This window comes from Ailuropoda melanoleuca, chromosome 3 (assembly GCF_002007445.2).
Source record: "Ailuropoda melanoleuca isolate Jingjing chromosome 3, ASM200744v2, whole genome shotgun sequence".
Classification (NCBI taxonomy): domain Eukaryota; kingdom Metazoa; phylum Chordata; class Mammalia; order Carnivora; family Ursidae; genus Ailuropoda; species Ailuropoda melanoleuca.
In genome coordinates, this window is record NC_048220.1 from 28,280,190 (window position 1) to 28,307,254 (window position 27,065).

Below are 27,065 nucleotides of genomic sequence, written 5' to 3' on the forward strand. Positions count from 1 at the left end.
TGCTGTCCTGTTAGTCCCCATGCTAGCCAGCTCCTCCTTCCATCCCAGACTTGGCATACCAGCTCCCTGCCCCTGGAGGCTGCTCTGTCCTGGGCCCTGCCTGAGTTTCTCCGAGTCCTACCTCCCAAAGATGTGACCATGTCCCCCTGACCCTGATTCTGGACTCTGATGCCGTGTGGTCAGTTGAGGCCAGAGGAGAAGTGGCAGGGACTGTGTATGCATGGGCTGGGGTGAGGGCAGGGCCTTGAACTGCCTGCAGCTCCCCCTCCAGCATGGGTCTGCTGGAAATAGGGCCTGGCTCTCTCCATTCACCCCTGCCCTCAGAGTGGATTTGGGCCATACCCCTCCCTTGGGCTGGACCCATTTTGTCCTCCAGACAGTGAAGAGCCAGCTTACTTTAGGACCCTTTGCTCCCAGAGCAGCCTGTGACTCTGCCCCCAGCCTCTTGTTCTTTCTGAGGCTTCTGTCCAGAGTCTGGGTGAGAGCCCCCTTCTCTCTACCTTTGTGGAGCTGCCTGCGAGAGGCCCGCTCAGTCAGGGGAGGAGTCTGCCTGCAGGGTCATGGTCATGTGAAGAATAGTGATAACATCAGGGAACATTGATGGAAAGCTTTATAGTTCACTAGGCGCTGGGCTAATAAGCATTTTACGAGCCTGATCTCCTAATTTTCCCAGCAGCCTGTGGGGTATAGGTTACCAGTGTTCCTCCTATATTACCGCAACAGAAACTGAGGCTAAGGGAGGTTGTCACCTGCCCAAGGTTATGTGGCCAGTGCGTAGATGAGCCTATATTTAAATCCAATTTGATAATGTCTTATTAAAATCTCTGTTCTTAAATCCTAATTGTGGTGCCTCCCACTAAATTGGGCCACGGTGTCTTAGGGAATTGTGACCTGGATTGGAGCGACAGCGTCAGGTAGGGAGGGTGTCTTCTCTGCTTCTCTCTGAACTTCCCATCTCCGGAATCTGATGAGAACCCCACTGCCTCACATACACACATTCACACACACACACACTCACACACACTCACTCACACTCCCTCTCTCACTCTTGCTGCTGAACCTCAGGTTCCTGGGAAGAGCTGCTGGGAGAGCTGGGCCCCCAGAGAGGAGGCGGCCTGGCACAGGGACAGAGCTCTGCCGAGGACACAGCTGGCGCCCCCTGCGGGCTGTGCCCCGTGCGGTGGAGCTGTGGAGCCCGCTGCCCTCCGGCCTGGGCCGCCCGCACCGGACAGTCTGCCCGCGGGCCGGTGTTCTGCCCGTCCCCTCAGTGGGGAGCGTTGCAGGGGCCTCAGGGCCACTGTCCCTCTGCCCTGTGAATGCAGCCCGAAGTGGGCGCCTGCCTCCTCACAGCAAACCTCCTCACCCAGCTTTCCAGAGACAGGAGTTCTGTACCCACCAAAGGCACACCTTGGGGTTTGAAACCCAGAGGAAATTCCCAGAGAATGAACACTTTCTTTGGATTATCAGTTATTCACGTGCTGGCCTTTGCTGTGCACGTGCCTGGAATCGGGCTCCCTGACTCACGAAGAAGCAGCCCTGGCCCGCCTCCCACGCAGCACCCCAAGGTCTCCTGAGAGGGACTGTGATGTAGGAGGCCGACTGAGTCACTGCCGGGCCTGTCTGAGGAGCAGCCCTCCCTGTGGGGGCAGACAGGTCTGATCCGGGTCTTGCAAAAGCCAAGACGTTTGGCAGTGAGGTCCCGGAGGTCCTCGGCGGCTTGGGCAGCAGAGCTGCCGCCAGCGGGCCGATCCAGACCCCTGGGACGCAGGCCCTCTGCCTGACCAGTGCGGAGGCCACAGGGAAAGTGCTGGAGGAAGGAGCCGCCTGGATGCTTTGTTTTGTTTGAGAGGCAGGGGAGGGGCAGAGGGAGAGGAAGAGAGAATCTTAAGCAGGCTCTGTGCCCAGCGTGGAACCCAGTGCAGGGCTCCGTCTCACAACCCTGAGATCACGACCTGAGCCGAAATCGGGAGCCGGGCGCTTCGCTGACGGAGCCACCTCGGCGCCCCAGGAGCGACATGATGGGCCCTGAAGTGCGGAGCAGTGGGAGTGCGCTACGGGAGGAGTCAGGAGACAGACGTTTGAATGCTGCCTTCTCGCTGACTTTGGACAGACCCTGTAGGCTTCTTTCGAGCAGGCGCCTCCTCGGTAAAGTGGGAGCACAGTGGTTTTTCACCTGTGCGCACAGGGCTGTACAGGCCTCAGTCCAGAGGCGAAGACGGGAATGATGAGGGAGTCCGGAGCACTGGGCAGGGGCCTTGGCTGCAGTGGCATCCGTCCCATGTCCCGAAAGGCAGAGCAGAAGTGTGGGGGGGATGTTTGCAAGATGGAGAGGCGAGCCCAGTGACCTTGTTGCCCGTCTCGAGAGGGCCAAGGGCCGCGGGGGGCACTGCTGTCAGGCTCCAGTGAGCCGGCACTGCAGTTCCTGACACCACTGCTGAGGTAACAGGCTGGCAGGGGGCTGTGAACGGAGGGCTTCTGCTGAGGGAGCGAGAGGAGAAAGGGCATGATGTTCGCTTTCAGGGGTGAGCAAAGAGCAGAGCCACGGGGATGCTCGTGGGACCCAAAGATGGCCCCTGGAAGGCCGTGGAGTCCTCCCGGGTGCGCACAGGCAGGGACTGACCCTTCTCGCTCAGTGTCCTTTCTTTAGGCCTGGGCTCAGGTGGGCTTCTGACATCTGCCCAAACCTAAACCCAGACTTGAAGGGGACCAAAGGAAGAGGCTGGGGTTGGTTCGGTGATTTCTGAAATGCCACCTGCTGGTGGTGTTAGAGGGGGAGGCGCCCTGGCAGTGGGCAGCTGGGGACCAGGCGTGGGGCTCAGCCTCAGAATTATACCAGTTCCGGAGTACTCCCTGGTGTCCGAGCGCCTCAGAGGGAGTGGGGAGCCGTGATGTGAGTCGGCTGCTCACCAGGTTTGCTCAGACCTGACAGAGCCGGCAAGGCCCTAGAGGAGTCGGAACTGCATTGAAGGCATATCTGGTAGGTGGGACTTGGAGTCACAGGGGCCAGGTCAGGCCGTGGGAGGAGCAAGAGTAACGGGAGCACGGATTAGGTGGAGCTGGGCCGGGGTCGAAGTGACACGGGGAAGGCAGTGCAGGACTGACGCTGGTGCCACCAGGGAGCCCGGGTCGGTCAGTGACAGCCGCCCGCAAAGACCCGGGAGCTGGCAGTTGTGGCAGAAGCTGGAAGGGATCCGAGGTGTGCTGAAACTGGACAGGCCCTCCCGCCAGTGAGTCCAGAACAGCCGTGAGTGTGGCTTTGGAATCAGACAAGCCTGCATTGAGGAAAATGTAAAATGCAAAGTAAAATCCTCCTCCCCTTGCCATACCTTGACCTTTAAGTTTCTCGTATTCTTCCAGAAACTTGTTGGTGTGTATGTGTGTATTCTTTTCTTCGTGCAGATCAAACAAAGCATGCTTATGTACCTTGCTTAATTTGTTGGCAACATGGAAGAACCACCTAGTTCTTTGCAATGGCTGTTTGGTTTGCTGTTGCACGGTACGCGTTGGTGTAGCTGGTCATTCTCCGTTGGACATGGATGTGGTCGGCTGGGGTTATCTTGATACCATAGCAGTCACACGAATCCCAACGCCGAGACCATTACCTTAGTAGCAACCGTCTGAGATGGGGATTTTGTGGGTCAAAAACTATGCACCACGCCCTCCCCGCTCTGTTTCGAAGGGGTTCTGCCGGTTCACACTTGCTGGTAGTATCTGAGAGCTAGAAGTGATGAGGGCGGCCCTGAGCAGTTGCGAGGATTAGGTGTGAGAATGTGCAAAACTGTCCGCGGTGCCCGCTGCGCCGGGCTGCAGGGCGGGGCTCACTACAGACTGCATCACTTGGGACAAGTGTCAGCTCGGGTGCTGGTTGGGTTTCATTGTTGCTTGGGGAAGGGGAGGTGGCAGGAAACCGTTTTCTGACAGCTGCTGAGCAGATGTGCCCTGCACTCGTACATCTGAGAAACGTTTCCTGAGTTCTGACGTGTGCCAGACAGCGGAGCAGAGACGGGCTGTGAACCAGACACGCGTGGCTCCCCCTCTCACGGAGCCCACCCTCTGGAGTCTCCGTGACCGGTGCTACGTGCCACCTGCATGGGACGCTGCTGTGCGCTGTCCCCTCTGACCGGGTCTCTCTCTCCCCCGCCCTGCCCCGCCCCCAGTGTACGTGGTGGAACGGGAGCGGAAGACGGACACCGGGTGTCAGGCAGCCCTGGCTGCGTGCTGGGCCGCCCTCTGCTGCTGCTGCCTCCTGGACACCTTGGACTGAGCGGCCGGGCCCCAAGCACTCCCTCCAGGCCCGCTGCCTTCTGTCACTGCAATAAACAATTAGTGCTGTACCATTCCTTTTTTCCTTTGTTTGAAAAATACTTCATCTACAGATGTTTACATTTTAGCACCTATGATAGGTGTGAAGTGGTATCTCACTATCTCTTTAGCGTATTGACTCAGCAATTCTGTTCCTGACACATTTCTCACCACAAGGACAGTCACCATCTGTCACCATACAGCATTATTACGATATTATTGACTGTATTCCCTGTACTGTACTTCTCATCTCTGCCACTTACAACTGGAATTGTACCTCTTAACCCCTTTATCTCTTTCACCCATCCCCCCACCCACTTCCCCTCTGGCCACCGGCAGTTCTCTATTTAAGACAGTTTTTAAATTTCACTTAGCATAATCCGTGTTCTCACAATTGGCCAGACCTCACTCTTTGTTTTATGGCTGAATAACGCTCCAGAGTGTGTGTGTGTGTGTGTGTACACACACGTGTACGTACGTACGTGTCTGGGGGTGGTTCTTACATGTGCCACATCTCTAGCCGCTCACCTGTGGAGGGACACTTGGGTTGCTCCCGTGTCTTGGCTAGTGTAAGTAAGGCTGCAGTAAACATAAATTACTGTTCTTGTTTTCTTTGGGTAAACACCCAGTGGTAGAATTACTGGGTTGTATAGTAATTCTGTCGTTAGTTTTTTGAGGACCTCCATTCTGTTTTCCAGAGTGGCTGCACCGGTTCGCATTCCCACCAGCAGCACACAGGGTTCTGTGTTCTCCACATCCTTGCCAACACTTATTTCTTGTCTTTTGGGTTACTAGCCATTCTGACAGGTGTAAGATGATATTGTGGTTTTCGTTAGTAGGTCCCTGATAATTAGTGATGTTGAGCATCTTTTTATGTGTTCATTGGCCATCTGTACATCTTTTTTTTTTTTAAGATTTTATTTATTTGAGAGAGCGAGTGAGCAAGAGAGCACAAGCAGGGGGGCACCTGGTTGGCTCACTCGTTAAGCGTCTGTCTTCGTCTCAGGGCGTGATCCCAGGGTCCTGGGATCGAGCCCTGCGTCGGGCTTCCTGCTCTGCTGGGAGCCTGCTTCTCCCTCTCCCACTCCCCCTGCTTGTGTTCCCTCTCTCGCTGGCTGTCTCTCTGTCAAATAAATAAATAAAATTAAAAAAAAAAAAAAAAAAGCACAAGCAGGCTGGAGCCACAGAGGGAGAAGCCGACTCCCGGCTAAGCGGGGATCCCAATGCGGGGCTCAATCCAGGATGTTGAGATCATGACCTGAGCTGAAGGCAGACGCTTAACTGAGTGAGCCACCCAGGTGCCCCCATCTGTACGCATCTTTGGAAAAATGTCTATTCAGAGGGTGCGTGGGTGACTCAGTTGGTTAAGTATCCAACTTTTTTTTTTAAATTTTATTCATGAGAGAACACTAGAAAGAGCACAAGCCGGGGGTGGGGGGCGCGGAGAGGGAGGAGCAGGCTCCCTCCTCCCATGTGGGCTCAGTGCTAGGACCCTGGGATCATGACCTGAGCTTAACTGACTGAGCCATTTAGACACCCCATAAGCATCCAACTCTTGATTTCATTTCAGGTCATGATCTTGGGTTGTGAGACTGAACCCCACATCGAGCTCCACATCCAGTGGTTTTTACTTGCTCCCTCCCTCCCGCGGGCCCTTCCCTCCTGCTTGGCATACATGCTTGGCTCGTGCGTGGGCGCGCGCTCTCTCTCTCTCTCTCTCTCTAAAACAATAAAGACAAAAGAAAAATGTGTATTCAGGTCCTCTGCTCATTTTTTTTTTTTAAAGATTTTATTTGTTTATGTGACAGAGAGCCAGCCAGCGAGAGAGGGAACACAGCAGGGGAGTGGAAGAGGAAGCAGCAGGCTCCCAGCAGAGCAGGGAGCCCGACGCAGGGCTCGATCCCAGGACCCTGGGATCACGCCCTGAGATGAAGGCAGACGCTTAAGGACTGCGCTACCCAGGCGCCCCTCTGCTCATCTTTAATCGAATTATTTTTGTTTTGGGTGTTAAGTTGTATGGGTTCTTTATATATTTTTGGTGTTAACGCCTTTTGGGATATGTCATTTGCTAATACCTTCTCCCATTCGGTAGGTTGCTTTGTCACCTTGTTGATTTCCTTCACTGTGCAAAAGTATTTTATTTTAGTGTGATCCTAGTAGTTTAATTTTGCATTTGTTTCTCTAGCCTCAGGAGACATTCCAGTAAAATGTTGTCAAGGCTGATGTCAAAGATTACTGCCTGTGTTTTCTTGTAGGAGTTTCATGGCCTTAGGTCTCACATTTAGGTCTTTAATCCATTTTGAGTTTATTTTTCTGTATAGTGTAAGCAGTGATCAGTTTCATTCTTTTGCATGTAGCTGTCCAGCTTTCCCAGCACTGTTTATTGAAGAGAATGTCTTTTCTCTATATTCTTGCCTCCTTGGTTGTAAGGTAATTGACCATATAAATGTGGATTTATTTCTGGGTTCTCTATTCTGTCCCCTTGATCTGGGTGTCTGTTTATGTGCCAGTACTGTACAGTTTTTTAAAAATTGAAGTATCGTTAACACACAATGTTAAATTAGTTTCGTGTGTACCGTAGTGATTTTACAAGTGTATGCACATTATGCTGTGCTCACAAGTGTAGCTACCGTCTGTGACCATACGACACTATTACAATACCATTGACCATATTCTCTGTGCTGTGCCTTTTATCCCCATTACAAAACTAGAAGCCTGTATCTCCCACTCCCCTTCACCCATTTTGCTCATCCCTCACCCCCCCTTCCCTTCGGGAGTAGTCAGTTTATTTCCTGTTATTTATGGATTTGTTTCTGTTTTGTCTTTTAGATTCCACATGTAAGTTAGGTCACATGGTATTTGTCTGTCTCTGACTTGCTTCATTTAGCATAATACCCTCTAGATCCGCGTATGTTGTTGGATATGACAAGATCTCATCCTTTTTAATGGTTGAATAATATTCCATTGTATATATGTGTATCATCTTTATCCTTTGATCTTTTGGTGAACACTTGGGCTGCTTCCACATCTTGGCTCTTATAAATTATGTTGCAATAAACATAGGAGTACATATATCTTATCAAATTAGTGTTTTTGTTTTCTTAGGTAAACCCAGTGGTAGAATTACTGGATCATATGGTAATTCTTTTTTTAAATTTTTTTGAGGAACCTCCGTACTGTTTTTCACAGTGGCTGCACCAGTTTGCATTCCCACCAACAAGGCACGAGGATTCCATTATTTCCACAGCCTCGCCAACATTTGTTATTTCTGTATTTTTGATTCTAGCCATTCTGACAGGTGTAAGGTGCTATGTCATAGTGGTTTTGATCTGCATTTCCCTGATGAGGAGTGATGTTGAGCATCCTTTCATGTGTCTGTTGGCCATGTGTATGTCTTCTTTGGAAAAATGTTTCTTCAGGTCCTCTGCCTATTTTTAAATCAGATTGTACTTTTGGTGTTGAGTTGTATAAGTTCTTTACATGTTTTGGATATTAACCCCTTAGGAGATGTATCATTTGTGAACATCTTCTCCCATTCGGTAGGTTGCCTTATCATTTTGTGGTTTCCTTTGCTATGCAAAGATTTTTTTATTTTGGTGTGGTCCCAATAATTTAATTTTGCCTTTGTTTCCCTAGCCTCAGGGGGCCTGTTCTGAAAAATGTTGCTAAGGCCAGTGTTAAAGAGATTACTGCTTGTGTTTTCTTGTAGGAGATTTATGGTTATGGTTTCAGGTCTCATATTTGGGTCTTTAATCCATTTGGAGTTTATTTTTGTGTGTGGTGTAAGGAAGTGGTTGGTTTCATTCTTCTGCATGCAGCTGTCCAGTTTTCTTGGCACTGTTTATTGAAGAGACTGTCTTTTTTTCATTATATTCTTGTCTCCTTTGTTGTAAATTAATTGACCATATATATGTGGGTTTATATCTGAGCTGTCTATTCCGTTCCATTGATCTTTGTGGCTGTTTTTGTGCTAGTACTGTACTGTCACATTACTGCAGCTTTGTGCCATATATTTTGAAATCTAGGACTATACGTCCAGCTTTGTTCTCTTTCTTAAGACTGCTTTGGCTATTCAAGTTCTTCTCTGGTTCCATACAAATTTTAGCTTTATTCTACTTCTGTGAAAAATGTTGGTATTTTGAGAGGGACAGGATTGGATCTGTAGATTCCTTTGGATAGTGTGGCATTTTTTTAAGGTTTTATTTTTAAGTAATCTCTACACCCAACACGGAAGCCTGAGATCAAGAGTCACACTTTCCACCTACAGAGCCAGCCAGGTGCTTCTAGATAGTATGGACATTTATTTATTTATTTGGACATTTTAACAATGAATTTTTCTAATCCACGAGCATGGAATATCTCTTGAGATTTTATTTATTTACTTCAGAGAGAGCGAGCATGACGGGGGTTAGAGAGAGAATCTTAAGCAGACTCCACACTGGGCATGGACCTGCGTGGGGCTCGATCTCATGATCCTGACATCATGACCTGAACCAAAATCTAGAGCGATATGCTTAACCGACTCAGCCACCCAGGCACCCCCATGGAATATCTTTGTATTTGTGTTGTCTTCAATTTCTTTCATCAGTGTTTTATAGCTTTCAGAGTATAATTTCCTTGGTTAGGTTTATGCCTAGGTATTTTATTCCGTATTTCACTATTTTAATTTACCTTCCCTGATTACTAGTGATCTTAACATAAAAATATACATTTTTGGTGATTTGCTTTTAAAAACCTTGTGATTTTTTTTGGTTTGTCTTACTGATTCATAGGGAATCTCTAAATATTCCACACACTAATATTTGTCACTTAGAATATCTTCTGTCTCTTAATCTTTTTATAGTGTATTTTCTAATATGAAAGTTTTTTTCAGATTTATTATATTGAGAGAGGAAGAGAGAGAGCACATGTGGGGGGTGGGGAAGCAGAGGGAGAAACCCGAGCAGATGCCACGCTGAGAAGGGAGCCCAATGTAGGACTCGATCCCATGACCTTAAGATCATGACCTGAGCTGAAACCAAGAGTCAGATGCCTGACTGTGCCACCCAGGCACCCGTAATAGGAACGTTTTTAAATATCATGTTTATCAGTCTTTCCCTTATGCTTTGTGTGTTTTGGTCTTTGAGAAATCCTTTTTTATTCCAGTATCATAAACATAAGCCTGTTTTCTTGTAATTTTTTTCACATAGCCTTTAGTTGACCTAATTTTAGTTTTGATATTGGTATAGGTTAGAGTTCTGTTTGTTTGGTTTTTTGTTTTTTTTTAATTTCCGTCAACATTAGGTCATCCTTTCCCGATTGATTTGAAATGGGATTTGTCATATACTAAGGTCCCCTGTATGAACGGGCTAGAGAAGAGTCTGGTGTGATAAGTATCTTCCCTACCCCTAGCACATATATACATACGTATGTGCATACCCTTTTCCTCTTCAGAACTTGTCTGTTCTTGGCCTTTTACTCTTTAATCTGGATTTTAGGATGAATGTGTCCTTTTTCTGTAGAAAAGTACCATGTTTGGCTTTAACTGGAATAGTATATAATTTACAAAATAACTGAGGGAAGAGTTGACATATTTATAGTACTGTCTTCCTATCAGAAATGTGGTATCTATTTTGGTCATCTGTATGTCCTTAAGTAAAATCATACAGTTTTCATCACATAGTTTTTGCATATGTTTTGCTTTTTTTTTTTAATTTTAATTTTTTTAAAATTTTATTTATTTGAGAGCATGAGCAGGGGGCAGGGGGCAGAGGGAAAGGGGGAAGCAGATTCTGTGCTGAGCAGAGAGCCCAGTGCAGGGCTGGATCTCAAGACTCTGAGATCAAGACCTGAGCGGAAATCAGGAGTCAGACGCTTAACTGACTGAGCCACCCAGATGCCCCTGAGGTCCATTAGTTTTAATGCTATTGTGAATGGATTCTTTTTAATTTTTTTAATTTTTAATTTTTTAAAAGAATTTATTTTTAATTTATTTTATTTGACAGAGAGAGAAAAAAGAGCACAAGCAGGGGGAATGGCAGGCAGAGGGAGAGGGAGAAGCAGCTCCCTGCTGAGCCGGAAGCCTGAGGCAAGGCTCAATCCTAGGACCCTGGCAGCTCTTAGCTGACTGAGCCACCCACATGCCCCAGAATGAATCTTTTTTTTTTTTTAAATAAAGATTTCATCCATTCATTTGAGAGAGCGAGCAGAGCGAGCTATTGAGAGAAAGCACAAGCAGGGGGTGGGGGGTGGAGAGAGAGAAGCAGACTCCCCACTGAGCAGGGAGCCCGATGAAGGACTCCATCCCAGGATCCCGGGATCATGACCTGAGCCAAAGGCAGATGCCCAACCAACTGAGCCACCCAGGTGCCCCAGAATGGGTTCTTTTTTAAAAATACATTTTTGGTAAAAATAATTTCTTCACTTTAGTGGGGTCACAGGTTAGAGGATTCTAAACAAGTTTTATCACAGCATTTCCTTTATTTTATTTACTTCTTAAGTAATCTCTATGCCCAATGTGGTACTCAAACCCACGACTCTGAGATCAAGACTGACATGCTCTACTTAGGAGCCAGCCAGGCGCCCCCACTTCAGGGCACTTTTAAACTGTGGGCGGAGTTAATCAGTCTACACCATGCATACTCCTGGGGAGTATAGACCCGCTCCCTGCCTTCATGGAGCTTCTTTGCACTCTAGGGAAGGAACCAGACATTAAATAATCCCACAGGTAATAAAACAACATTCTTCTTTCCATATATATGAAAACATAAAAGGGGACTGTCTTGAACTGACTGGGAGAGATCTGAAAGAGGAGTAGGTGTTAATAGGCAAAACCACTGTAGGAAGAGCAGGTGCCGAGGCTCAGTGGCAGAAGAGAACATGCCTCATTTGAGAAACCAGAAGAGGAAATTAGCATGGCGAGAGCCGTGGGATGTTGGGAACAGATGAGAAACAGGAGCAAGATAAGGAGCTCATATTCCCAGTTAAAGATCTGGTTTTTGATCTGTGAGCAGTGGGAAGCCACTGAAGGATTTTAAGCAAAGGGATGACATGACCAAATTGGCATTTTTAAGAGATCCCCTTGGCCTCTATGTAGAGAATGATTTGGAGGGGACACAAGTTCACACGATGGTGGAGAGACACGACTGCATTTGAGATATTTGGACGTAAAATCAAGAGTACTTGGTGATGGACTGAATATGGGGATTGAAGGAGAAAGGCACACTCAGGGATGATTCCTGGGCTTCCAACTGGAACTGGATGCCTGCTATGTTTGTGGAGGTTGGGAACTATGGTTGGGAGGAAGAAAAAAAACCATATTGGGTTAGATTGAGGTGTCAGGATGACAATGAGACATTCAAGTGGACATGTCAGGTAAGCCCTTGTGTATATGCCTGGAGCTTGCAGGAGAGGTTGGACTGGAGATAGAGCTATGGAAAGGCACTGGCATATTCCTGGTAACCGGAAATGTGGGGGTGAATGAGATCAAGTTGGGTAGGGAAAAGAAGAGGTGGCAGTGGAGGACTGAGCTTTAAGGAAAACTAAGTTGGATTATCGATGATAAAACCTGAAAGGAGTCAGATATGGAAAACCAGGAGAAATGGGCTGTCCCGAAAGTAGGATCTGTATTCAGAGAAAGGGAGTGATCAGTAGCATCCAGTGTTGCTGCGAGGTCAAGTCAGGGAAGAATTCAAAAATGTCCTTTGGACTTGTCATGCTATTGTCACTGAGGGTGGGTTTCTCTCCAGTTCCTATTCTGTGAAGGACACCCACAGAGGGAGAGACAAGACTGGTAGGACCAGAAAACAGGGCTCCTCGGGACTGGTGGAAGTCAGACATTTGTGTGGGTGTGAAAGACATGAGCTCAGAGGTGCAAAGAACCAGCTGGGGCATGAAGGCTTGGAACCCCTGCCACACTGGAGGCAGTAAAACTGCATGCAATCAAACATGAAGTTCCAGAAAGGCCAGGCACCGAGTAAGGAAGTCAGGCTGCTGTCTCTCAGCTTTGAGCCCGAACAGAGGAGACACTGCGCCTCAGGCACATCGTATCCTCTGGGGTGTCTTTTGGAGACTCCAGCACATATATAACCAAGCATGTGACATCCATGCTCCAGGGAGGCCCTTCTGAGCCGCAGCAACAGTATAGACCCTTCAGACTATACTTTCACACTTTTGTCATCATTTTCATACTTTTCTAGTGTATATCTTATCAAAGGAAACTTTAAAGGTAACTCCAGTATGGAAAACAGAATCTGTGGAATTGCTGTTGAGGCAAAAAGGGGGTCCCCTGCCTTTTTATGGAAGCCCAGGGACCTGAGGAGTACATTAGAAAGCCTTCGGTCTTTCTGGGTTTTCCAGTACATTTGGCAAAGGGAGATTTGCTTTGGGTGGGTTTTGCCCTGGGATGCCTGCGGTACTGCCTTGCAGACCATCTGTGTGACAGCTGCTGTGCTCCGTGAGGACCGTGGCGGGGGGTACTTCATGGTACTCAGTAGGTGCTACCATGTGGCGGTACCAGTGCATGCATTCATTCACCAGCTGAAGGACATTTGGGTTATTTCCACTTTCTGGTAGTCACAAATTTATGTACAGGTTTTTGTGTGAACATAAGGTTTCATTTCTCTAAGGTGGATACGCAGGAGTGGAATTTCTGGATCATATGATTAAGTGTATGTTTAACTTCAAACTGCTCCGTGTTTTCAGAGAGGTCATACCTTTTGCCTTCCTGTCAGCAATGAACGGCGGTTCCAGTGGCTCTGTATCTTAGCCAGTACTGGATACGGAATTTTTTATTTCAGCCATTCTGATAGGTGTATAGTGATATCTCATTGTGGTTTTAATTTGCATTTTTTAAATGGCTAATGGTGTTGTCATGTACTTATTTGCCCTCCTTGTATCCTCTCTGGTGAATTATCTGTTGGGAGTACTTTGGCCATGACTAAACTGAGTTGTTTTGTTACTGTGGAGTCTTTTTCAAGAGTCTTTATACTAAATACAAGTCCTGGGGCGCCTGGGTGGCACAGCGGTTAAGCGTCTGCCTTTGGCTCAGGGCGTGATCCCGGCGTTCTGGGATAGCCCCACATCAGGCTCCTCCGCTGTGAGCCTGCTGCTTCCTCTCCCATTCCCCCTGCTTGTGCTCCCTCTCTCGCTGGCTGTCTCTCTCTCTGTTGAATAAATAAAATCTTAAAAAAAAAAAAATAAAATAAATAAATAAATACAAGTCCTCTGTTGCATGTTATTTGCAAATGTTTTCTCCCAGTCCTGTGGTTTTCCTTTTCATCCCCTTAACGGTGTCTTCCAAGAGAAAAGGTCTTAATTTTGATGAAGTCCAATTTCTCATTTTTCTTCTTCTCTAGAGCATGCTTTTGGCAACAGGTCTAAGTTTGCCTACCCCTTGGTTATGAAGATTCTCTTCTGTTTTCTTCTAGTTTTTGGTTTTATGTTTTACATTTATATCTCTCATCCATTAATTATATTAATTTTTACATAGAATACAAAATTTAAAATAATTGTTTTTCAATTTTTGCATGGCGGTTTTTTTAACATTTGAAAAGACTATCCTTACTCCATTCAGTTGCTTTTGCATATCTGCCAACCATAAATTGGCCATGTTTCCATGACTGTTACTGTTCTCTCCGTTCCTTTGATCTGTGTCAGTCCCTTTGCAAATACCGTACCTGTCTTGAGTACTGTAGCTTTATGTTAACTCTTCCAGCTTTCTTTCTCAGAATTGTTTTATTCTAGTGCATTTGCTTTTCCATAAATTTTAGAACGAGTTTATAAAAAACACTGATGGAATTTTAACTAGAATTGCATTAAATCTGTAGATCGTTATAGGGCCTGATGAGTATTTAAATGGGATTGCTTGCTCACTGTTTTTTTAAATTATTTTTTTAAGATGTATTTATTTGAGAGTGAGTGAGTGAACAACCCCTGGGGAGGGGGCTTGAGGGAGAGAATCTCAAGCAGACTCACCACGGAGCAAGGAGCCCAACACAGGGCTCCATCTCATGACCCCTAGATCACAGCCTGCGCTGAAACCAGGAGTCAGATGCTCAGCCAGCTGCACCACCCAGGCCCCCCTGCTTGATCACCCTTATGTGCATATGACACGAGGCAGCCTGTTCCTTCATTTGCTGTATTGTGATGATTCTAGAGTTAAAGCCCTAGGTTATGATTGAGTATAGTGGTGTCTTTTGAAGTCTGGCAGTAAAGGAGGCGTGATTATACATCAAATCAGGTAGAAATGGCTGGGAAAAGACAACCAGAATGTTGAAGGACTTGTCAGGAGGGTCAGCCACCATCATTCACAACTTTGGTCACTGTCTCTCAGTTCTGAGCAGGTCATAAGCAAGATCGTGCGCCCTTAGCCAGCCATTAGATTCTCCCCGCTCAGGGTCATAGAACTGTTGTATACTGGGCATGGCCAGATTGTTTCTCTGCATCTTCCTTGATTTCTTCTTCTTGGCGTGGCAGCCTTATATTTCTTTCTCCATTAGACATATACTCATGATCTATCATGATAAAATGAATTGCTTCCTCCCCTTTGCTGTGGTGTCATCATGGAAGCTTCTCTTGTTGACCACTCTCTCTCCCCTTGGACCCTTACAGTGACATCATCTCAGTTCACACCTGTGGTTTTTCTGGTCTGAGAGAGTGGTACAGACTTCTAGTGAAATAGTGGGGTGCCAAGGAATCAGCTGTTGCTTGTGTTCTTGTCCTGTTTACTCCTTCCTATTAGTGATGTTCAGTCCCCTCCCCAGGCTCATGACTGTCTTCAGAATAAAAGAAAGATTGCTTCTTACTCCCCAGGCTAAATGAGAAACACAGGTTATTGTAAGATGTCTTTTCCCCACACAGTCTAAGTCTGTGCAAGAGAACTGGGACGCCACCTTAGTAAACGTTTGAGATCCCCTTGTGGTGGCTGATTCCCTCTCACCGGCATGAGCAGCTCTTGATCATCTCCTCAGACACACACATCTGTACCTCTTCAGTTCCACAAACTCCGCTGGCTGAGCCCCCACCCCACGTGCGCCGGCAGTCGTCCCGTCATGTGGGGCATTCTGTGGGTGCGTGGGCTCCTGCGCTGTCCTGGCCCGAGGTCGGGGCTGCTGGAGCAGCGGACAGGGACGCAGATGCCGCACTGCAACAGCTGGCACCTCCTTTCTCCTTTCTTTGACCATAAACTATAGGATGTCGGTCACATATGAAAGACGTTCGAAATTACTGTATGATTGCATTATTTAGGAAACCCCGTGATGAAACCTACCTGTTAGTAAACTGAGATCTTTTTTGACCCGTCCTAATCTTACTCAGCTTTGTCCTTATCCTGTTTTCCCATGTTACATCATCCAGCTGTGGAAGAACACAGCCAGCATCTCAGCTCGGGTCTGCCTGACTCCTGTGTTGGTAGCAGGGATATGGGCCCTGGTTTTGGCCTTTCTTTTGTTGGTAATGGTGTGGGGGAGAAGACTTTTATTTTCTATTACTTAAAGTGTCGTGGGTTCCACTCTCCTGCCTACATAGCATGGTCTTTACTGGAAAGTACCGAGCACTTCTGGCTCTCAGCCACCTGCACCGCTGCTCTCTACTTCCAGAACTGCACTGACGAACGGGACAGGGACTTCGCCCTCTCTGCCACACCCCTGCCCTGTTCAGCCTCCTTGGCAACCTTGTTCGCTTCTGCAGCTCCGTTTGGGAGGTGGGAGGAGGAAGATGGTCTTTTCACTTGAATATTCTACGACCCTGGACAGAAAATGCTGTCAGCTCTCTTACTGCACTTCTGTACTTTTTCTAGACTGAAGAACAGGACTGGAGGGAGCTGCCTCCGTAAAGACACACTTGTCCCTAGAGAATTCAGTCCCTTTCCTGAGATTCAGTGAGCATGGCTACCAGTCCTGCTGGAATTTTTGAGATTCATTTGTGGGCTCATCACATTTGATTGGCCTTTTTTTTTTTTTTTAAGGCATAAGGAGAAACCTCTTATTCTTCAGTCCTTAATCTTTTTTTTTTTTTTTTTTAAGATTTTATTTATTTATTTATTCGACAGAGATAGAGACAGCCAGCGAGAGAGGGAACACAGCAGGGGAGTGGGAGAGGAAGAAGCAGGCTCACAGCAGAGGAGCCTGACGTGGGGCTCGATCCCATAACGCCGGGATCACGCCCTGAGCCGAAGGCAGACGCTTAACCGCTGTGCCACCCAGGCGCCCCGGTCCTTAATCTTTGAAATGTGTACATTCCCTCCTCCTTGACCATCCTTTCATATTGTTTCATACCATGTTCTGTGGGACTTGTGTCTGCATTGTCTTCCTGACAGCCATAGACTCATCCTATCTAGGCAAATGCTCACATGTACATCTATGAGGGTTTTCTTATTCTCTTTATCTAAGGAAATGAGATGTTTCTAAGTAATTCATCCTCTCTCTAGTCTCTGAGGGGTCTTAAGAGCTAAAGCTGCCTCCCTGGCCCCCAGTGCATATACACAGCCCCTTGCTTCTTCTCTGGCTTGTCTCTCCTCTCCTTTTCTTGGAGCAGCTTTTGCTTTGCGTGGACTGCCAGGGTCCCAGCTTTCGTCATCCTGTGACAATTTGGGGCCACACACACAAATACCAGTCTGAATGTGGATTGACTGAAGGAGCCCCCTCCGTGCACACAGACCCAGAATAAGGGAACAGATTTCTGGTGATTTCTTCTGTAGGACGTCATCACATTGTGGCTCCTACATAAGTCCTCTTCCCTGCTTCGCTTTATGCAAGGGCCTGGGCCAAGCACTTTATGGTTTTGTCAGAAAATCTAGGCTCTTAGATACTACTCCCCACCCCCACCTCCATTTTGCAATGAGAAGACTGGGACACAGGGAAGCTCTGACTTGTCCAGGGTCACAAAGCCAGCCGGTGGCAGCGTCAGGATTGGAACTTGGGACACTGGCCCTCTGGAGCCCATGTACCTAGCCACTGTCTTGAGAGGACAAGGTCACCCCCCTACCCCCACCCCCAGGAGGTGCCTCGTTCTGGGCCAGCACATCCACCCAACTGCGTGAGGACTGCCAAGTGAATGTCACGAAGGACCCTGAAATTCACTGTCTCCCCCAGTTGGTCAGCTGCTGGACCAGGTCATTCTGAAGTAGTGAACTCTTGACTGTCGTAGGGACACACTCTAAAACAGGACAAGGACTAGATCTTGCCCTCCAGCACAGACCTTCGATCTCAAGGGAGAACAGGGCCTAGAGAGAAGGGAGGCCTTTCACCCCTCCGTACACAGTCACCTTTCAGGTCCCTTGCAGCCAGGCTACTGTCTGAAGTGAGCCTAACTGATAGGCAGAGGCGGTAGGAAAGCCGGGGGACAAGCCAGGACTGGCCTTAAATTCACTATGTGACCTCAGCCAAGTTACTTCCCTTCTTTGAACTCCAATTTTTTTGCCATGAAATAACTGGTCAGCCTCATCCCCAGGGCAATTTCACGTGCAATTCTGGCATCTGGGAGGTTCTCCCGTCCCACTTGCCCTGGCAGATCTAGCCCAAGGACAGGGCCACAGGAGGCAGTGGCAATGCCATCCTACTTGTCAGACTGGCATATGTCCAAATGTGCTTGTTTTTGTTGTTTATGAAAAAAAATCTTGTTATCTGGACTACAGTTTATAGGACTGATTGCAGTGGCCAGGGCTAGCATGTAAACTGGGCTTACGACTGAGCCACAGGCAGGCTGGGGCCTGGGGCTTCTTAGATCCTTGTCATCTCTCTCCAAAGGCTCCGTCGTGGTTTTGTCTAGCAGCTGCTGCCTCCATAGGATGGTGGCCACTGCGCTCGGGGAGATCTCAGAACCCCACCCACATGCAGGTCAGCAGGTTCTCACGCTTCCAGACCAAACCACATTATACCTGGCACCTAATACCCAAAGAACAATGGGGGCTTCGTGATCACTTGAATGGCACTCAGTAGCTCCAGGAGTTGGGGGTGAACTGGCTGGCTAGCTCCCAGACTGCTGCACCCTGGAGTGGGTATCTTGGAATAATGAAGCAAGAGAGAGGGACTTGGGAGACATGGCCTCATCTGACTCCGTTGCACAGTGTGGCCAGAGGTAAAGCTGCGGGAGCAGGAGGCATAAGGAGCAGAGTAGGCATCGGGGGCCAGGAGGCTGAGGAAGGTGTTGAGCTTAGCCCAGCAAAGGCAGCTGCTGTTGGAGCGCCCGGGCCGGACCGTGCCAGCACTGCCAGCCCCAGATCCCACCTGTGGAAGAATAGGAAAGTAGAAGGCTTCCCATCCTGTCCTGCTTTCAACCGTCACACTCCAGTGTGCTGCACCCCCTTGTTTGCCTCTGCCATTTCCGGCCACCCTTCAGCCATCACTGTCCCCTTCAGCATACGTACCTGGTACTCATGGGTTCCGAGAGCACGTGGCACAGTGGTGGTACTGCCTTTAGAACATCTCTTCTCACCAGTGTAGCCCCCTTGTGCGAGTAATGTGAGGCCACTGCACACACACAGCCCCGGAAAGCTGCGGTGAGGCCTCAGCAAGCTGTGTGCGCTCCTCTCTGCCACTTGCACGGGAGGAACAGGACCCGGAACAGGACCCGTCACTATGGCTGTCTTGAGATTTTGCTTATTGCTAAAACGCTTAAAGACTTGCCCCGCCCTACCTCTTGGTCTGAGCAGTAGGAGGGCTGTTCTGGCATCCTCTGGTACCTCCTGGAAGACTGGCTTTCTTCTTTCGGTCTAGATTCTCAAGACTGGGCGAAGGCAGCTGAGCACAGACTACAAGGCTCCTGCCCCTGGCAAAGCCATCAGCTCCTCTGCTGCGAGTACTTCCTGGGCGCTCCTTTGGCCGTGGTGGTCTCAGCCGTGGAGGAGCAGTCCTGGGTGCCCATCAGAGGTGTGGGCCGTGAGAGGCCAAGGGGCAGCCTTCTAGTTAATGGAGCATAAAAGTCCCAGACATCAGAACTCTCTGGGAGGCCCCAGTCTTTTTGTTTTCTTCTCCTTATTAGCTCTCCTGGGTTGAGACTGGGTACAGGTACACAAATAGGAAGGTCTTAATAGTAAGGCTGTATCACCACTTCAGGGCGCTTGATGAATCATTTAAAATGTCTGAGCTGTTCCAGTAAAGGCTTCAGATTCCAGGGTAGGCTGACTGAGCTGCTGGAGCCTTCAGCTGAGAAGGCCTCTGCTCCCATTTCTTCAGGTCGCCTCTGCCCAGGCCTTTCTGCTGCCCGGCGCCCTACATGCCCACTGCTGCCCAGAAGCGGTCTGAGTTAGCGCCTGTAACAGCACTGTTAGGCTTGTACAACACGGGAGTCCCAGAACTTGGGACTGCTGGTTGGGGAGTCTGGCGGTCTGGGTTGCAGTGGGCTGATGACTATGGAGAAGACCCCAGGGCTTGGTGGGCAGGTAGTGGGGCAGAGGGGGCCATGTGCCCCCCATTATCTAACATCTGTTGTCTCTGCTTCCAGCAGAGAGGCAAGAAAGGTTGGTGGGAACCTCTCCCAAGAGCTGCTCAGCTTCTTACAGCTGCCCAGCACCCAAGACTAACCTAAGCCTTTCTAACCTAGTCTAGGTCTTTGGGTCACACCTGGGTGTGCATCTCCCCCCCCCCTTCTCTGCCACCGCACACACACACACTTTTGCACTTGAATTCATGTGGCAAAGCTGAGTACCTGCCCCTCACTGAGGGTCGTTGTCAAAGGGCTATCTGGGAACAAGTGAGACCTGTGCTGGTGAGGGGACCCTGGGAGCTGGTCCCCCACTCTGCTGTAGTTTTCTGGGAACAGAGTCCCTTCTCGCGCGGGGTAGGGCAGAGGTTTGAGTTTGGTGGTATTGGCACTGAGACACCAGACACGAATGGGGAGGGCAGGCCTTTTGGCTGAGGTGGATATGAGCCAGTCCCTAAGGCCCTGCCTGTGTCCACCAGGAGCTGCAGCCCTGGCTGGCCGCAGCAGGACGTTTGATCTCTAAGTAGGAGCTCAATCTGAGCAGTGTCCGTAGGTACCAGAACCTGCCTCCCCACCTCGGCTCACTGCTGACCTACCTGGAAGCGCAGTGCCGTCTCCCACCCCTGCCCACTGCTCCTCTGACCCCCTCCGTGCCCCCCCTCTTTTTTAAAGATTTATTTACTTGACATAGCGAGACAGGGAACACAAGTAGGGGGAGTGGGAGAGGAAGAAGCAGGCTCATAGCGGAGAAGCCTGATGTGGGGCTCGATCCCAGAATGCCGGGATCAGGCCCTGAGCCGAAGGCAGACACTTAACGACTGTGCCACCCAGGCGCCCCTCTCCGTGCCCCTTTCAAAGTCTTTTATTTTGAAATAATTTTTAGGCTCACGGAAGAGTTGCAGAGATAGTAGTTTCTCTATACTGTTTGTCTAGCTTTTGCTAATGTTTACCATCTTCCATAACCATGGTGCTGGCCCCCTTTTTACGGCCTGCTTGCCAGTGGAGGCCACTTGCTAGGAAGGCCTGGGTATGAACACCCATGCTGGGGTCCCCTCTGCCGTAGCTCCTGCTGGGAAAGCAGTCTTGCCAGGGACGCCTCAGTGCACACGAGTCCCCTGGGTCAAGTACCCAGGGCGGTGTAGGAGCTCTCAGACAGACTGACCCAGGGGGTGGGAGAGTAGGTGAGGAGTGAGGGCCCCCCACTGGGGCATATCCTGGGGAAGACTAGGCCGTGTTGCTCGGTGAAGCAGCCACCCTCCGGAGGCACCGGACCTCAGAGCCTACCCCGAGGCTGGGCATCTAGCAAGGTAAGTTGTATGCCATTCCAGAACCCCACGGTGGGTGCTGTGAGGAACTGCGAGGCCTTCCTCAAGAGCTTTCTCCTGGGCTAGTCACCTCTGCTTTGGGTGACAGAAGAGCAAGGAAAACACAAATCGCTCCTACCTCCAGACCTACCCACTACCCTCCCACACACCCTGCCTTCCACCCCCTACTTCTTCAGTAGTTTGGGGGTAGAGGTTCTTTTGTCACCTAATGGAAAAAGTCAAGAGGGCTTTGGAAGATTTGGTACTCCAAGAAATAAGTGACAGGGATTCTAAGGTATGCAGAGAATGGACACTGCCCCCCCCCCCCGCCATGAGGCTGATGCAGCCCTTTGCTTTGAAGTCTCCTGTCCTGTAGCCAGATGGACTTTCTAACCCCCGCCTCGTAAGCACTGTCTGGGAGCAATGAGCTCCAAGTCCCCACTGCCCTGGTTTCAGAGCCAACTGTCATGTGAAATAAGCCTTAGCAAGGACAAACCTGACTAAACTGAAGGAGAAAGGTGTTAGAGGAAGCAAGACTGGGACATTTTTGTTTCCCTGCTGAAGTTGCCCAAGGTTCTGTGGTAAAATGGGAGGGAAGCACAGGGAGCAGCAGCAGTGAGGGAGGGTGCCTGCCGCACAGGGTGGGGAAGACCGAGCGGCACTGTGTACAGAAGGCTCCTGGCACAGGTCCTGGCACATCTGTGATCTCAACCAATGGTAGCTTTTGGTATGGTAGAGGCTGCAGGGCCTCGCACACAGCACCCAGGTGGGGTGTCAGGCCTAGATAAGGCAGGTGGTTTCTACAGAGCTGGCAGGGGAGAGGGCCCGTCCTCTGGTAAGGAGAATACAGTAAGGGATTATTCTGGGGAGTGTGCGTTCCGTTCTTCATTTCCCTGTCTGAAGCTGCCCACTGCAGGATGGGGGGAGGCTGGAGACTTGGGTAGGTCGTCTGGGCAGAGAGAGCAGGTGAAAGCCCTTGGCTAGGGCTTTCCTGCTGCGGTGGCCCCAGGGCTTTGGACGGTGCATGCCTTTAGCGGGTGGGGAGAGACAGTGGTCCTAGAGCACATTGTCCTGTGCTCTTCCTGATCCCTTTTCTATCCCAGATGGGCCTGGGCAAGTCTGGCTTGCCAAAGGCCTGGGTTCATACCCTGAGCCTGCCTCTGGCTGGTTACGTATGCTTGAACAAGAGACTTAATCTCTCAAAGCCTTGCATCTCTTACCTGTGAAATGGGAATGCTGGTAGCATCTGTGTTTAGGTACTGCTGTTACTCAGGTAACGTACCTTATCAGGCCTCAAAATAAACGTCTTCTCCTCTTTCACTGGGCTTCCCTGGGGCTGGGTCTTGTCTCCTAGACCTTAAAACAAGTTTGCTGGTGTTGCTGAGTGAGGCCAAATGAAAGCAGGCTGAGTTGAAAGCTGTGCCACGAGAGAAGGGAGGGGAGGTCTGTGGAGGGTGGCTGACACAATGGGACAACTTGGACAAGCTCACTACTAACCCAGAGTATTCTAGCTACTACACCAGGCTTCAGAGAGAGGAGTTGCCGAGAGAGGAGGTATAAAAATAGATACACAAAAATAGAACTGAAAGAAGACTGCCAAAGGACCAATTTCATTTATAAGATTCATGTATTCATTAACTTTGAAAAAGTTTAAAATCCTTACTGCTTATAAATGAGTTTAGTGGTGGTGGTTTTCAGGTTTTCTTAAAAGGGGCCACAGATCCTCTGAGACTGAGGCTGACGTCGGCTGCAGGTCAGCAGACTAGCAGAGGGAGGCTGGGGTCCTTCTTGACCTGTGGATTTGTGTAGCACTCAAATTTCTTAATAGAGCACTTAGCCCTGACAGGGCCTAGATTTCCACCTCCACTGTGAGAAAAAGCCAGGGTGCCAGGCTGCACCCCCCCACCCCCCCCCCGGTGTGTGAAAGTTAAGGGGCTGGGCCACAATGTGATAGTGTGCATTGCCCAGGTTTGAAAAACCACGATTCTTTGTTATTCTCTTAGGGCCTGCAGTGCCTTTTTAGGTGGCTTTTTTGGGAGATGGCATAACTGTAGCTGAGGAAATACCAGTAAGGTATAGGACACAGTGCTGCCTGGTTTCTAAAGCAACTTTGGCCAGACAAGAATGTCCATTACTTTCTCTGTGGCTGCCTTATGTGAGGCCATTTTGTTGGTTCCCTAGTACCTGTCCCTGCAAGGATGAAAGCCCTTAGGAGGAGGAAAGGAGCTACCTTTCCTCCATCTGCCACAGTGTAAGTGAAAGGCTGCACCAGCCCACGCCTGGTCTGGGAGGCACTGGCTCTGTAGGGCCTGGGCTTTGTGCCAGTTCATTCTCACCCTCTCTCTTCTCCCTCCAGTGTATGTGGTGGAAGACCAAAGAAGGGATGACCTGGGCCCCTCCACCTGCCTCACAGCCTGCTGGACTGCGCTCTGTTGCTGCTGTCTGTGGGACATGCTCACTTGACCAGCCCAGCCTTCCTCTCCTGCCAACTCTGCCACCACCTTCAACAGGTGTGCCTGCCCCATCTCTTCTGATTGCTGAAATAAATGAAAATGACTAGCTCTGCACAGACACTTCTACCTTCAACACAGTGGGATTCTAGATTAGCAGGGGTTGTGCTGCTGTTTAATTCAGTGACTTTATCTTTTTAATGTTTAAAATCATTTCTTATTGGCCTTTCACAAATGTGCTAAATGACTTTTATTTTTTTGGCCAAAGGCTTAGTTATAAAATATATATTTATAATTTTAAAATTATACATTCAAGATAGTGACATGATGCAATACCACTGAGTGATTCTCTGCTAACACCCTGTATGTTTCAATAAATTTGTCTAAACCTCAACTGTTTGAATTATTCCAGACAGAATATAAGCCCTGGGTTTCTCCGCTAGTAGGCAGGTTCACGGGGCCCTCGCCAGGCTAGCATTTTCTCCCTTGTCCCTCTCAGAGACAGGCTCACCAGGTTGCTGGAGATGCTTTTACCCAGAGCCTAGGCCGCCTTTTCTGCTGCCCACCCTCCCCGCCTCCCTCCACACACACAGGAGAGAAGAGCTGTCGCAATTCGAGGCAGGCAGGCCGGCCACCCATCTCAGCTTTGGCCGCAGGGTGGCGCTGTGCCACCATAACAGAGCCAGATTGTCCTTCAGCTAGCTGGCTCGACCAGCCCTGAGAGCCTGCCCACTTTCACTCTGAAACAGTGGTGTACTCATAAATATTAACTACCAATTCTCTTTTAAAACAAATCCTTATTTTATCCATCACCTGATTCTGTGGAGTAAATGGTCCCACAATAGGTGATTTCAAGCTACCAACATGATGTCCTGAATGAAGAGTTGGGAAGAAAAGCGTGGTGTAGTATTTCCATCATCCAGATACAATGGACTGTTAACATCAAAAACATAGATAATGGCCATATTTAGTAATTAGGAAGGGGTAAGTTCTGAATATAATTTAATTGTATATTTACCTAACTTAATTTTTAATAATGGCTGTGTTTCACAACTGGCTTGAAACAAAATTCTAACACTTGTTTTACTGACTGGCTCTCACAAGCCAGCACAAACCAGCTCCAGCACACCCACCACCCCTAAGCCTCCAGGAGGCCTTACGATTGTAATTTCCACCTCTATGACACTGGCCAAAGGGTTAGACAGACAGCCATGGAGGTGCTGCTGGTTTATGACTGCATTTTCTTCAGGAACATCTGTGAGGAAGCAGGAAGGAATCTTCAGGCACACTGCCACCAGAGTTACTTAAATTCAGCTATGCCCTGGTCTCCTTCCCTCCTTGAGACTCAGAAGGTGAGGGACTTACTAAAAGGAACAGAAAGGGGAAAAAGAAGCAGGAAAGGCTCCAGAAAAGAAGGAACAGGGCCAAAGCTCTGGAAGGAGACAGGACAGGGAGGAGGGGAGGTTGAAAGCTTCTGCTTCCCTGGCCCTTGGTTCTCATCCTTCAGCTTGAGAAAGGCAGACTTAGTACAGTGGCTGGGGAAACAGATGCCTTTTATTGGTAAGAGTAATAGGATTGGGCAGAGCTCCCCTATCTGTCCTGGCTCCCATCTTCCCTCTCTTGGGAACTGGTGACTCACCCCCAGGGGAGAAGAGTGTTCTGGGCGGGCGGGGGGACAGACAGAGCCAGGATAAAAAATTCAGAGTTGGGATCTGAAAGGGGAACAGGGTGAAGTAGAAAACGCGGGGTTACCAGATCATCCAAATAAAAAGTCCATCAGGGCAGGAGAGGATGTTTCCCCACATGGACCCCTCTGCCAGGAATGGGAGGGAGCAGGAAGCTTCTGCTTGAGATTTCCTACTGTGCTCTTCGTGCCATCAGCATCTCCCGGATGTTGTCCTCAGCTTCCTTCACACTCCGTTCCAGGTAGGATTTTTTCTGCTGCAGTATAAGAAAGAAACCAGAGTTAGGAGGTACAGGCCAGGCTGGCAGATGCAGCTTTTATGGCCAATGGTAATGGCTTCTCCCCCATGACCAGGGACTTCCAGTAGCATACTGTCTACTGGGGGCCAGGTACACACACACCTGCCCAGAGTGCTCCCCTCATCCCATCCACAGGCCTGAGGGGGAAGGAAGAGGTTACTTGGTACAGGAAGCAGAAATGCTCTGTGGAAGGCAGCTATGCTCTTCCCCCAGGAGGAAGTGGACTCAAAACAGGCGTCTCAGTACATGAAGTTATACCAGACAGACAAAGGCCAGGAAATTCCAGGACAAAGCTCTGGCCCCATAACAGAAGGTCTCTCAAGGTTTTCCACGGCCTGGGCCAGGCGCCTGTAGCCGCCACTGCTGCAGAACGGACAGGGTACCAGAGGGTTCTGCTCTGTCCATTGAGAGGACAGGCTGCATGAGTGCTAAGAAGTTGTATCACACGTCTCACTGAGGCAGATGAGTCAGGATGAAATCTGCTTTTCTAATGAAACCACTGCCTGCCAGGAATCCAGGACAGTGACACACTGAGTAAAACAGACCTTTTGGAAGTTTACCTCCTACCCCATCTGGGTCCTAAATTAAAAATCTCAACTTAGACAAAGAGCTTTAACTACTTTCAGGAGCCACATCTGGGCCAGGATTACAAAAGATTAGTCAAAGGAAATGACGTCTGTACATTATTGGCCCTGCGGTCACCCAAAAAGTATGGTGGCTTCACCACTGGTCCCTGCCCTGAGGACATAGCTGTGGCTGCATTCCCACTTAAGAGACATGAAATGAGGCTCCCATTTTGAGGAATACTCAAAATAGTCCCCTAAGGGTCCACGTGACTGGGCCACACTGGAGCCAGACAGTAACGCAAAGCCCTAAGCCACGCAGCTCAGGTGCAGCCAGCGCCCTTCTCGTTCCCCCGACACCTTTTACCCCAGCAGCTGTGGATTCACTACGACCACCGAAGTGCCCAGATAACCTGGAAAAAAACAGGGCAATACTGGGCCAGAGAAGAGGTGAGCAGTCTGGCCTGACAGGCTTTCCTTGGGAACTGATGCCCAACCAAACCTGGGGCAGGAAAATCGAAACGACGTCCTCCGTTGCTTGGACCTTCATTAAAGTCTCTGGTGTTCTGCAGATCCCTGTGGCTAACTTCTGATGTTTTGTTTTTTTTTTGCCCCAAGATTTTGACATAGAACGAGCCGGGGGGGGGGGGGGGGGGAGAGAAGAGAGCCAGAGATCATGACCTGAGCTGAAGGCAGATGCTTTAACCCATTGAGCCACGCAGGCGCTCCCAGGTATTTATTAAATGATACATTTAGAGACGTTTTCCTATTGGCTCCAATGCTGTATCATCTTTATCAGTTCCTGTGTGAACCCTCTGAGTCCTTTGGTCGTCTCCTAACTTCGAATTTCCTGAAGGCTAGAAAGAGCCATATCTCTTTACTCATCTCCCATCTGTCCAACCTGTAAACAACAGGAGTTCCATAAAAATTCACAGTGGCTACAAATGTATACTGTTGCTAAGGAATTTATTACGTTGCTAACCCTGATATAGTCCTATCATTGTGATATCAGAATGGGAACTTAAACTTCCTTTGATAAACAACCCCTAGACTTTACATGTGGT

General features: G+C 49.1%; 2 protein-coding genes across 4 annotated transcripts in view; one reads left to right on the forward strand and one right to left on the reverse strand.

The window, feature by feature from the left end:
* CYSTM1 (cysteine rich transmembrane module containing 1) overlaps positions 1 to 23,849 on the forward strand; it is a 60,217-nt gene extending 36,368 nt beyond the window's left edge. The window contains exon 3 of one of the 2 annotated variants that reach the window (XM_034656121.1): positions 4,158 to 4,315. In XM_034656121.1, coding sequence (XP_034512012.1) covers positions 4,158 to 4,264 — 107 coding nt within the window. In that variant the 3' untranslated portion in view covers positions 4,265 to 4,315. Of the gene's footprint in view, positions 1 to 4,157; positions 4,316 to 23,361 lie in introns of those variants that run through there. The other variant, XM_034656120.1, reaches the window with a different exon arrangement.
* Positions 23,850 to 24,989: 1,140 nt separating this feature from the next.
* PFDN1 (prefoldin subunit 1) overlaps positions 24,990 to 27,065 on the reverse strand; it is a 63,637-nt gene continuing 61,561 nt past the window's right edge. For both annotated transcript variants that reach the window (XM_034656119.1, XM_019795765.2), the window contains exon 4: positions 24,990 to 25,396. Coding sequence is in view for 1 of the 2 variants with exons in the window: in XM_019795765.2 (XP_019651324.2) it covers positions 25,313 to 25,396 (84 nt within the window). In the remaining variant the exon portion in view is untranslated. The remainder of the gene's footprint in view (positions 25,397 to 27,065) is intronic.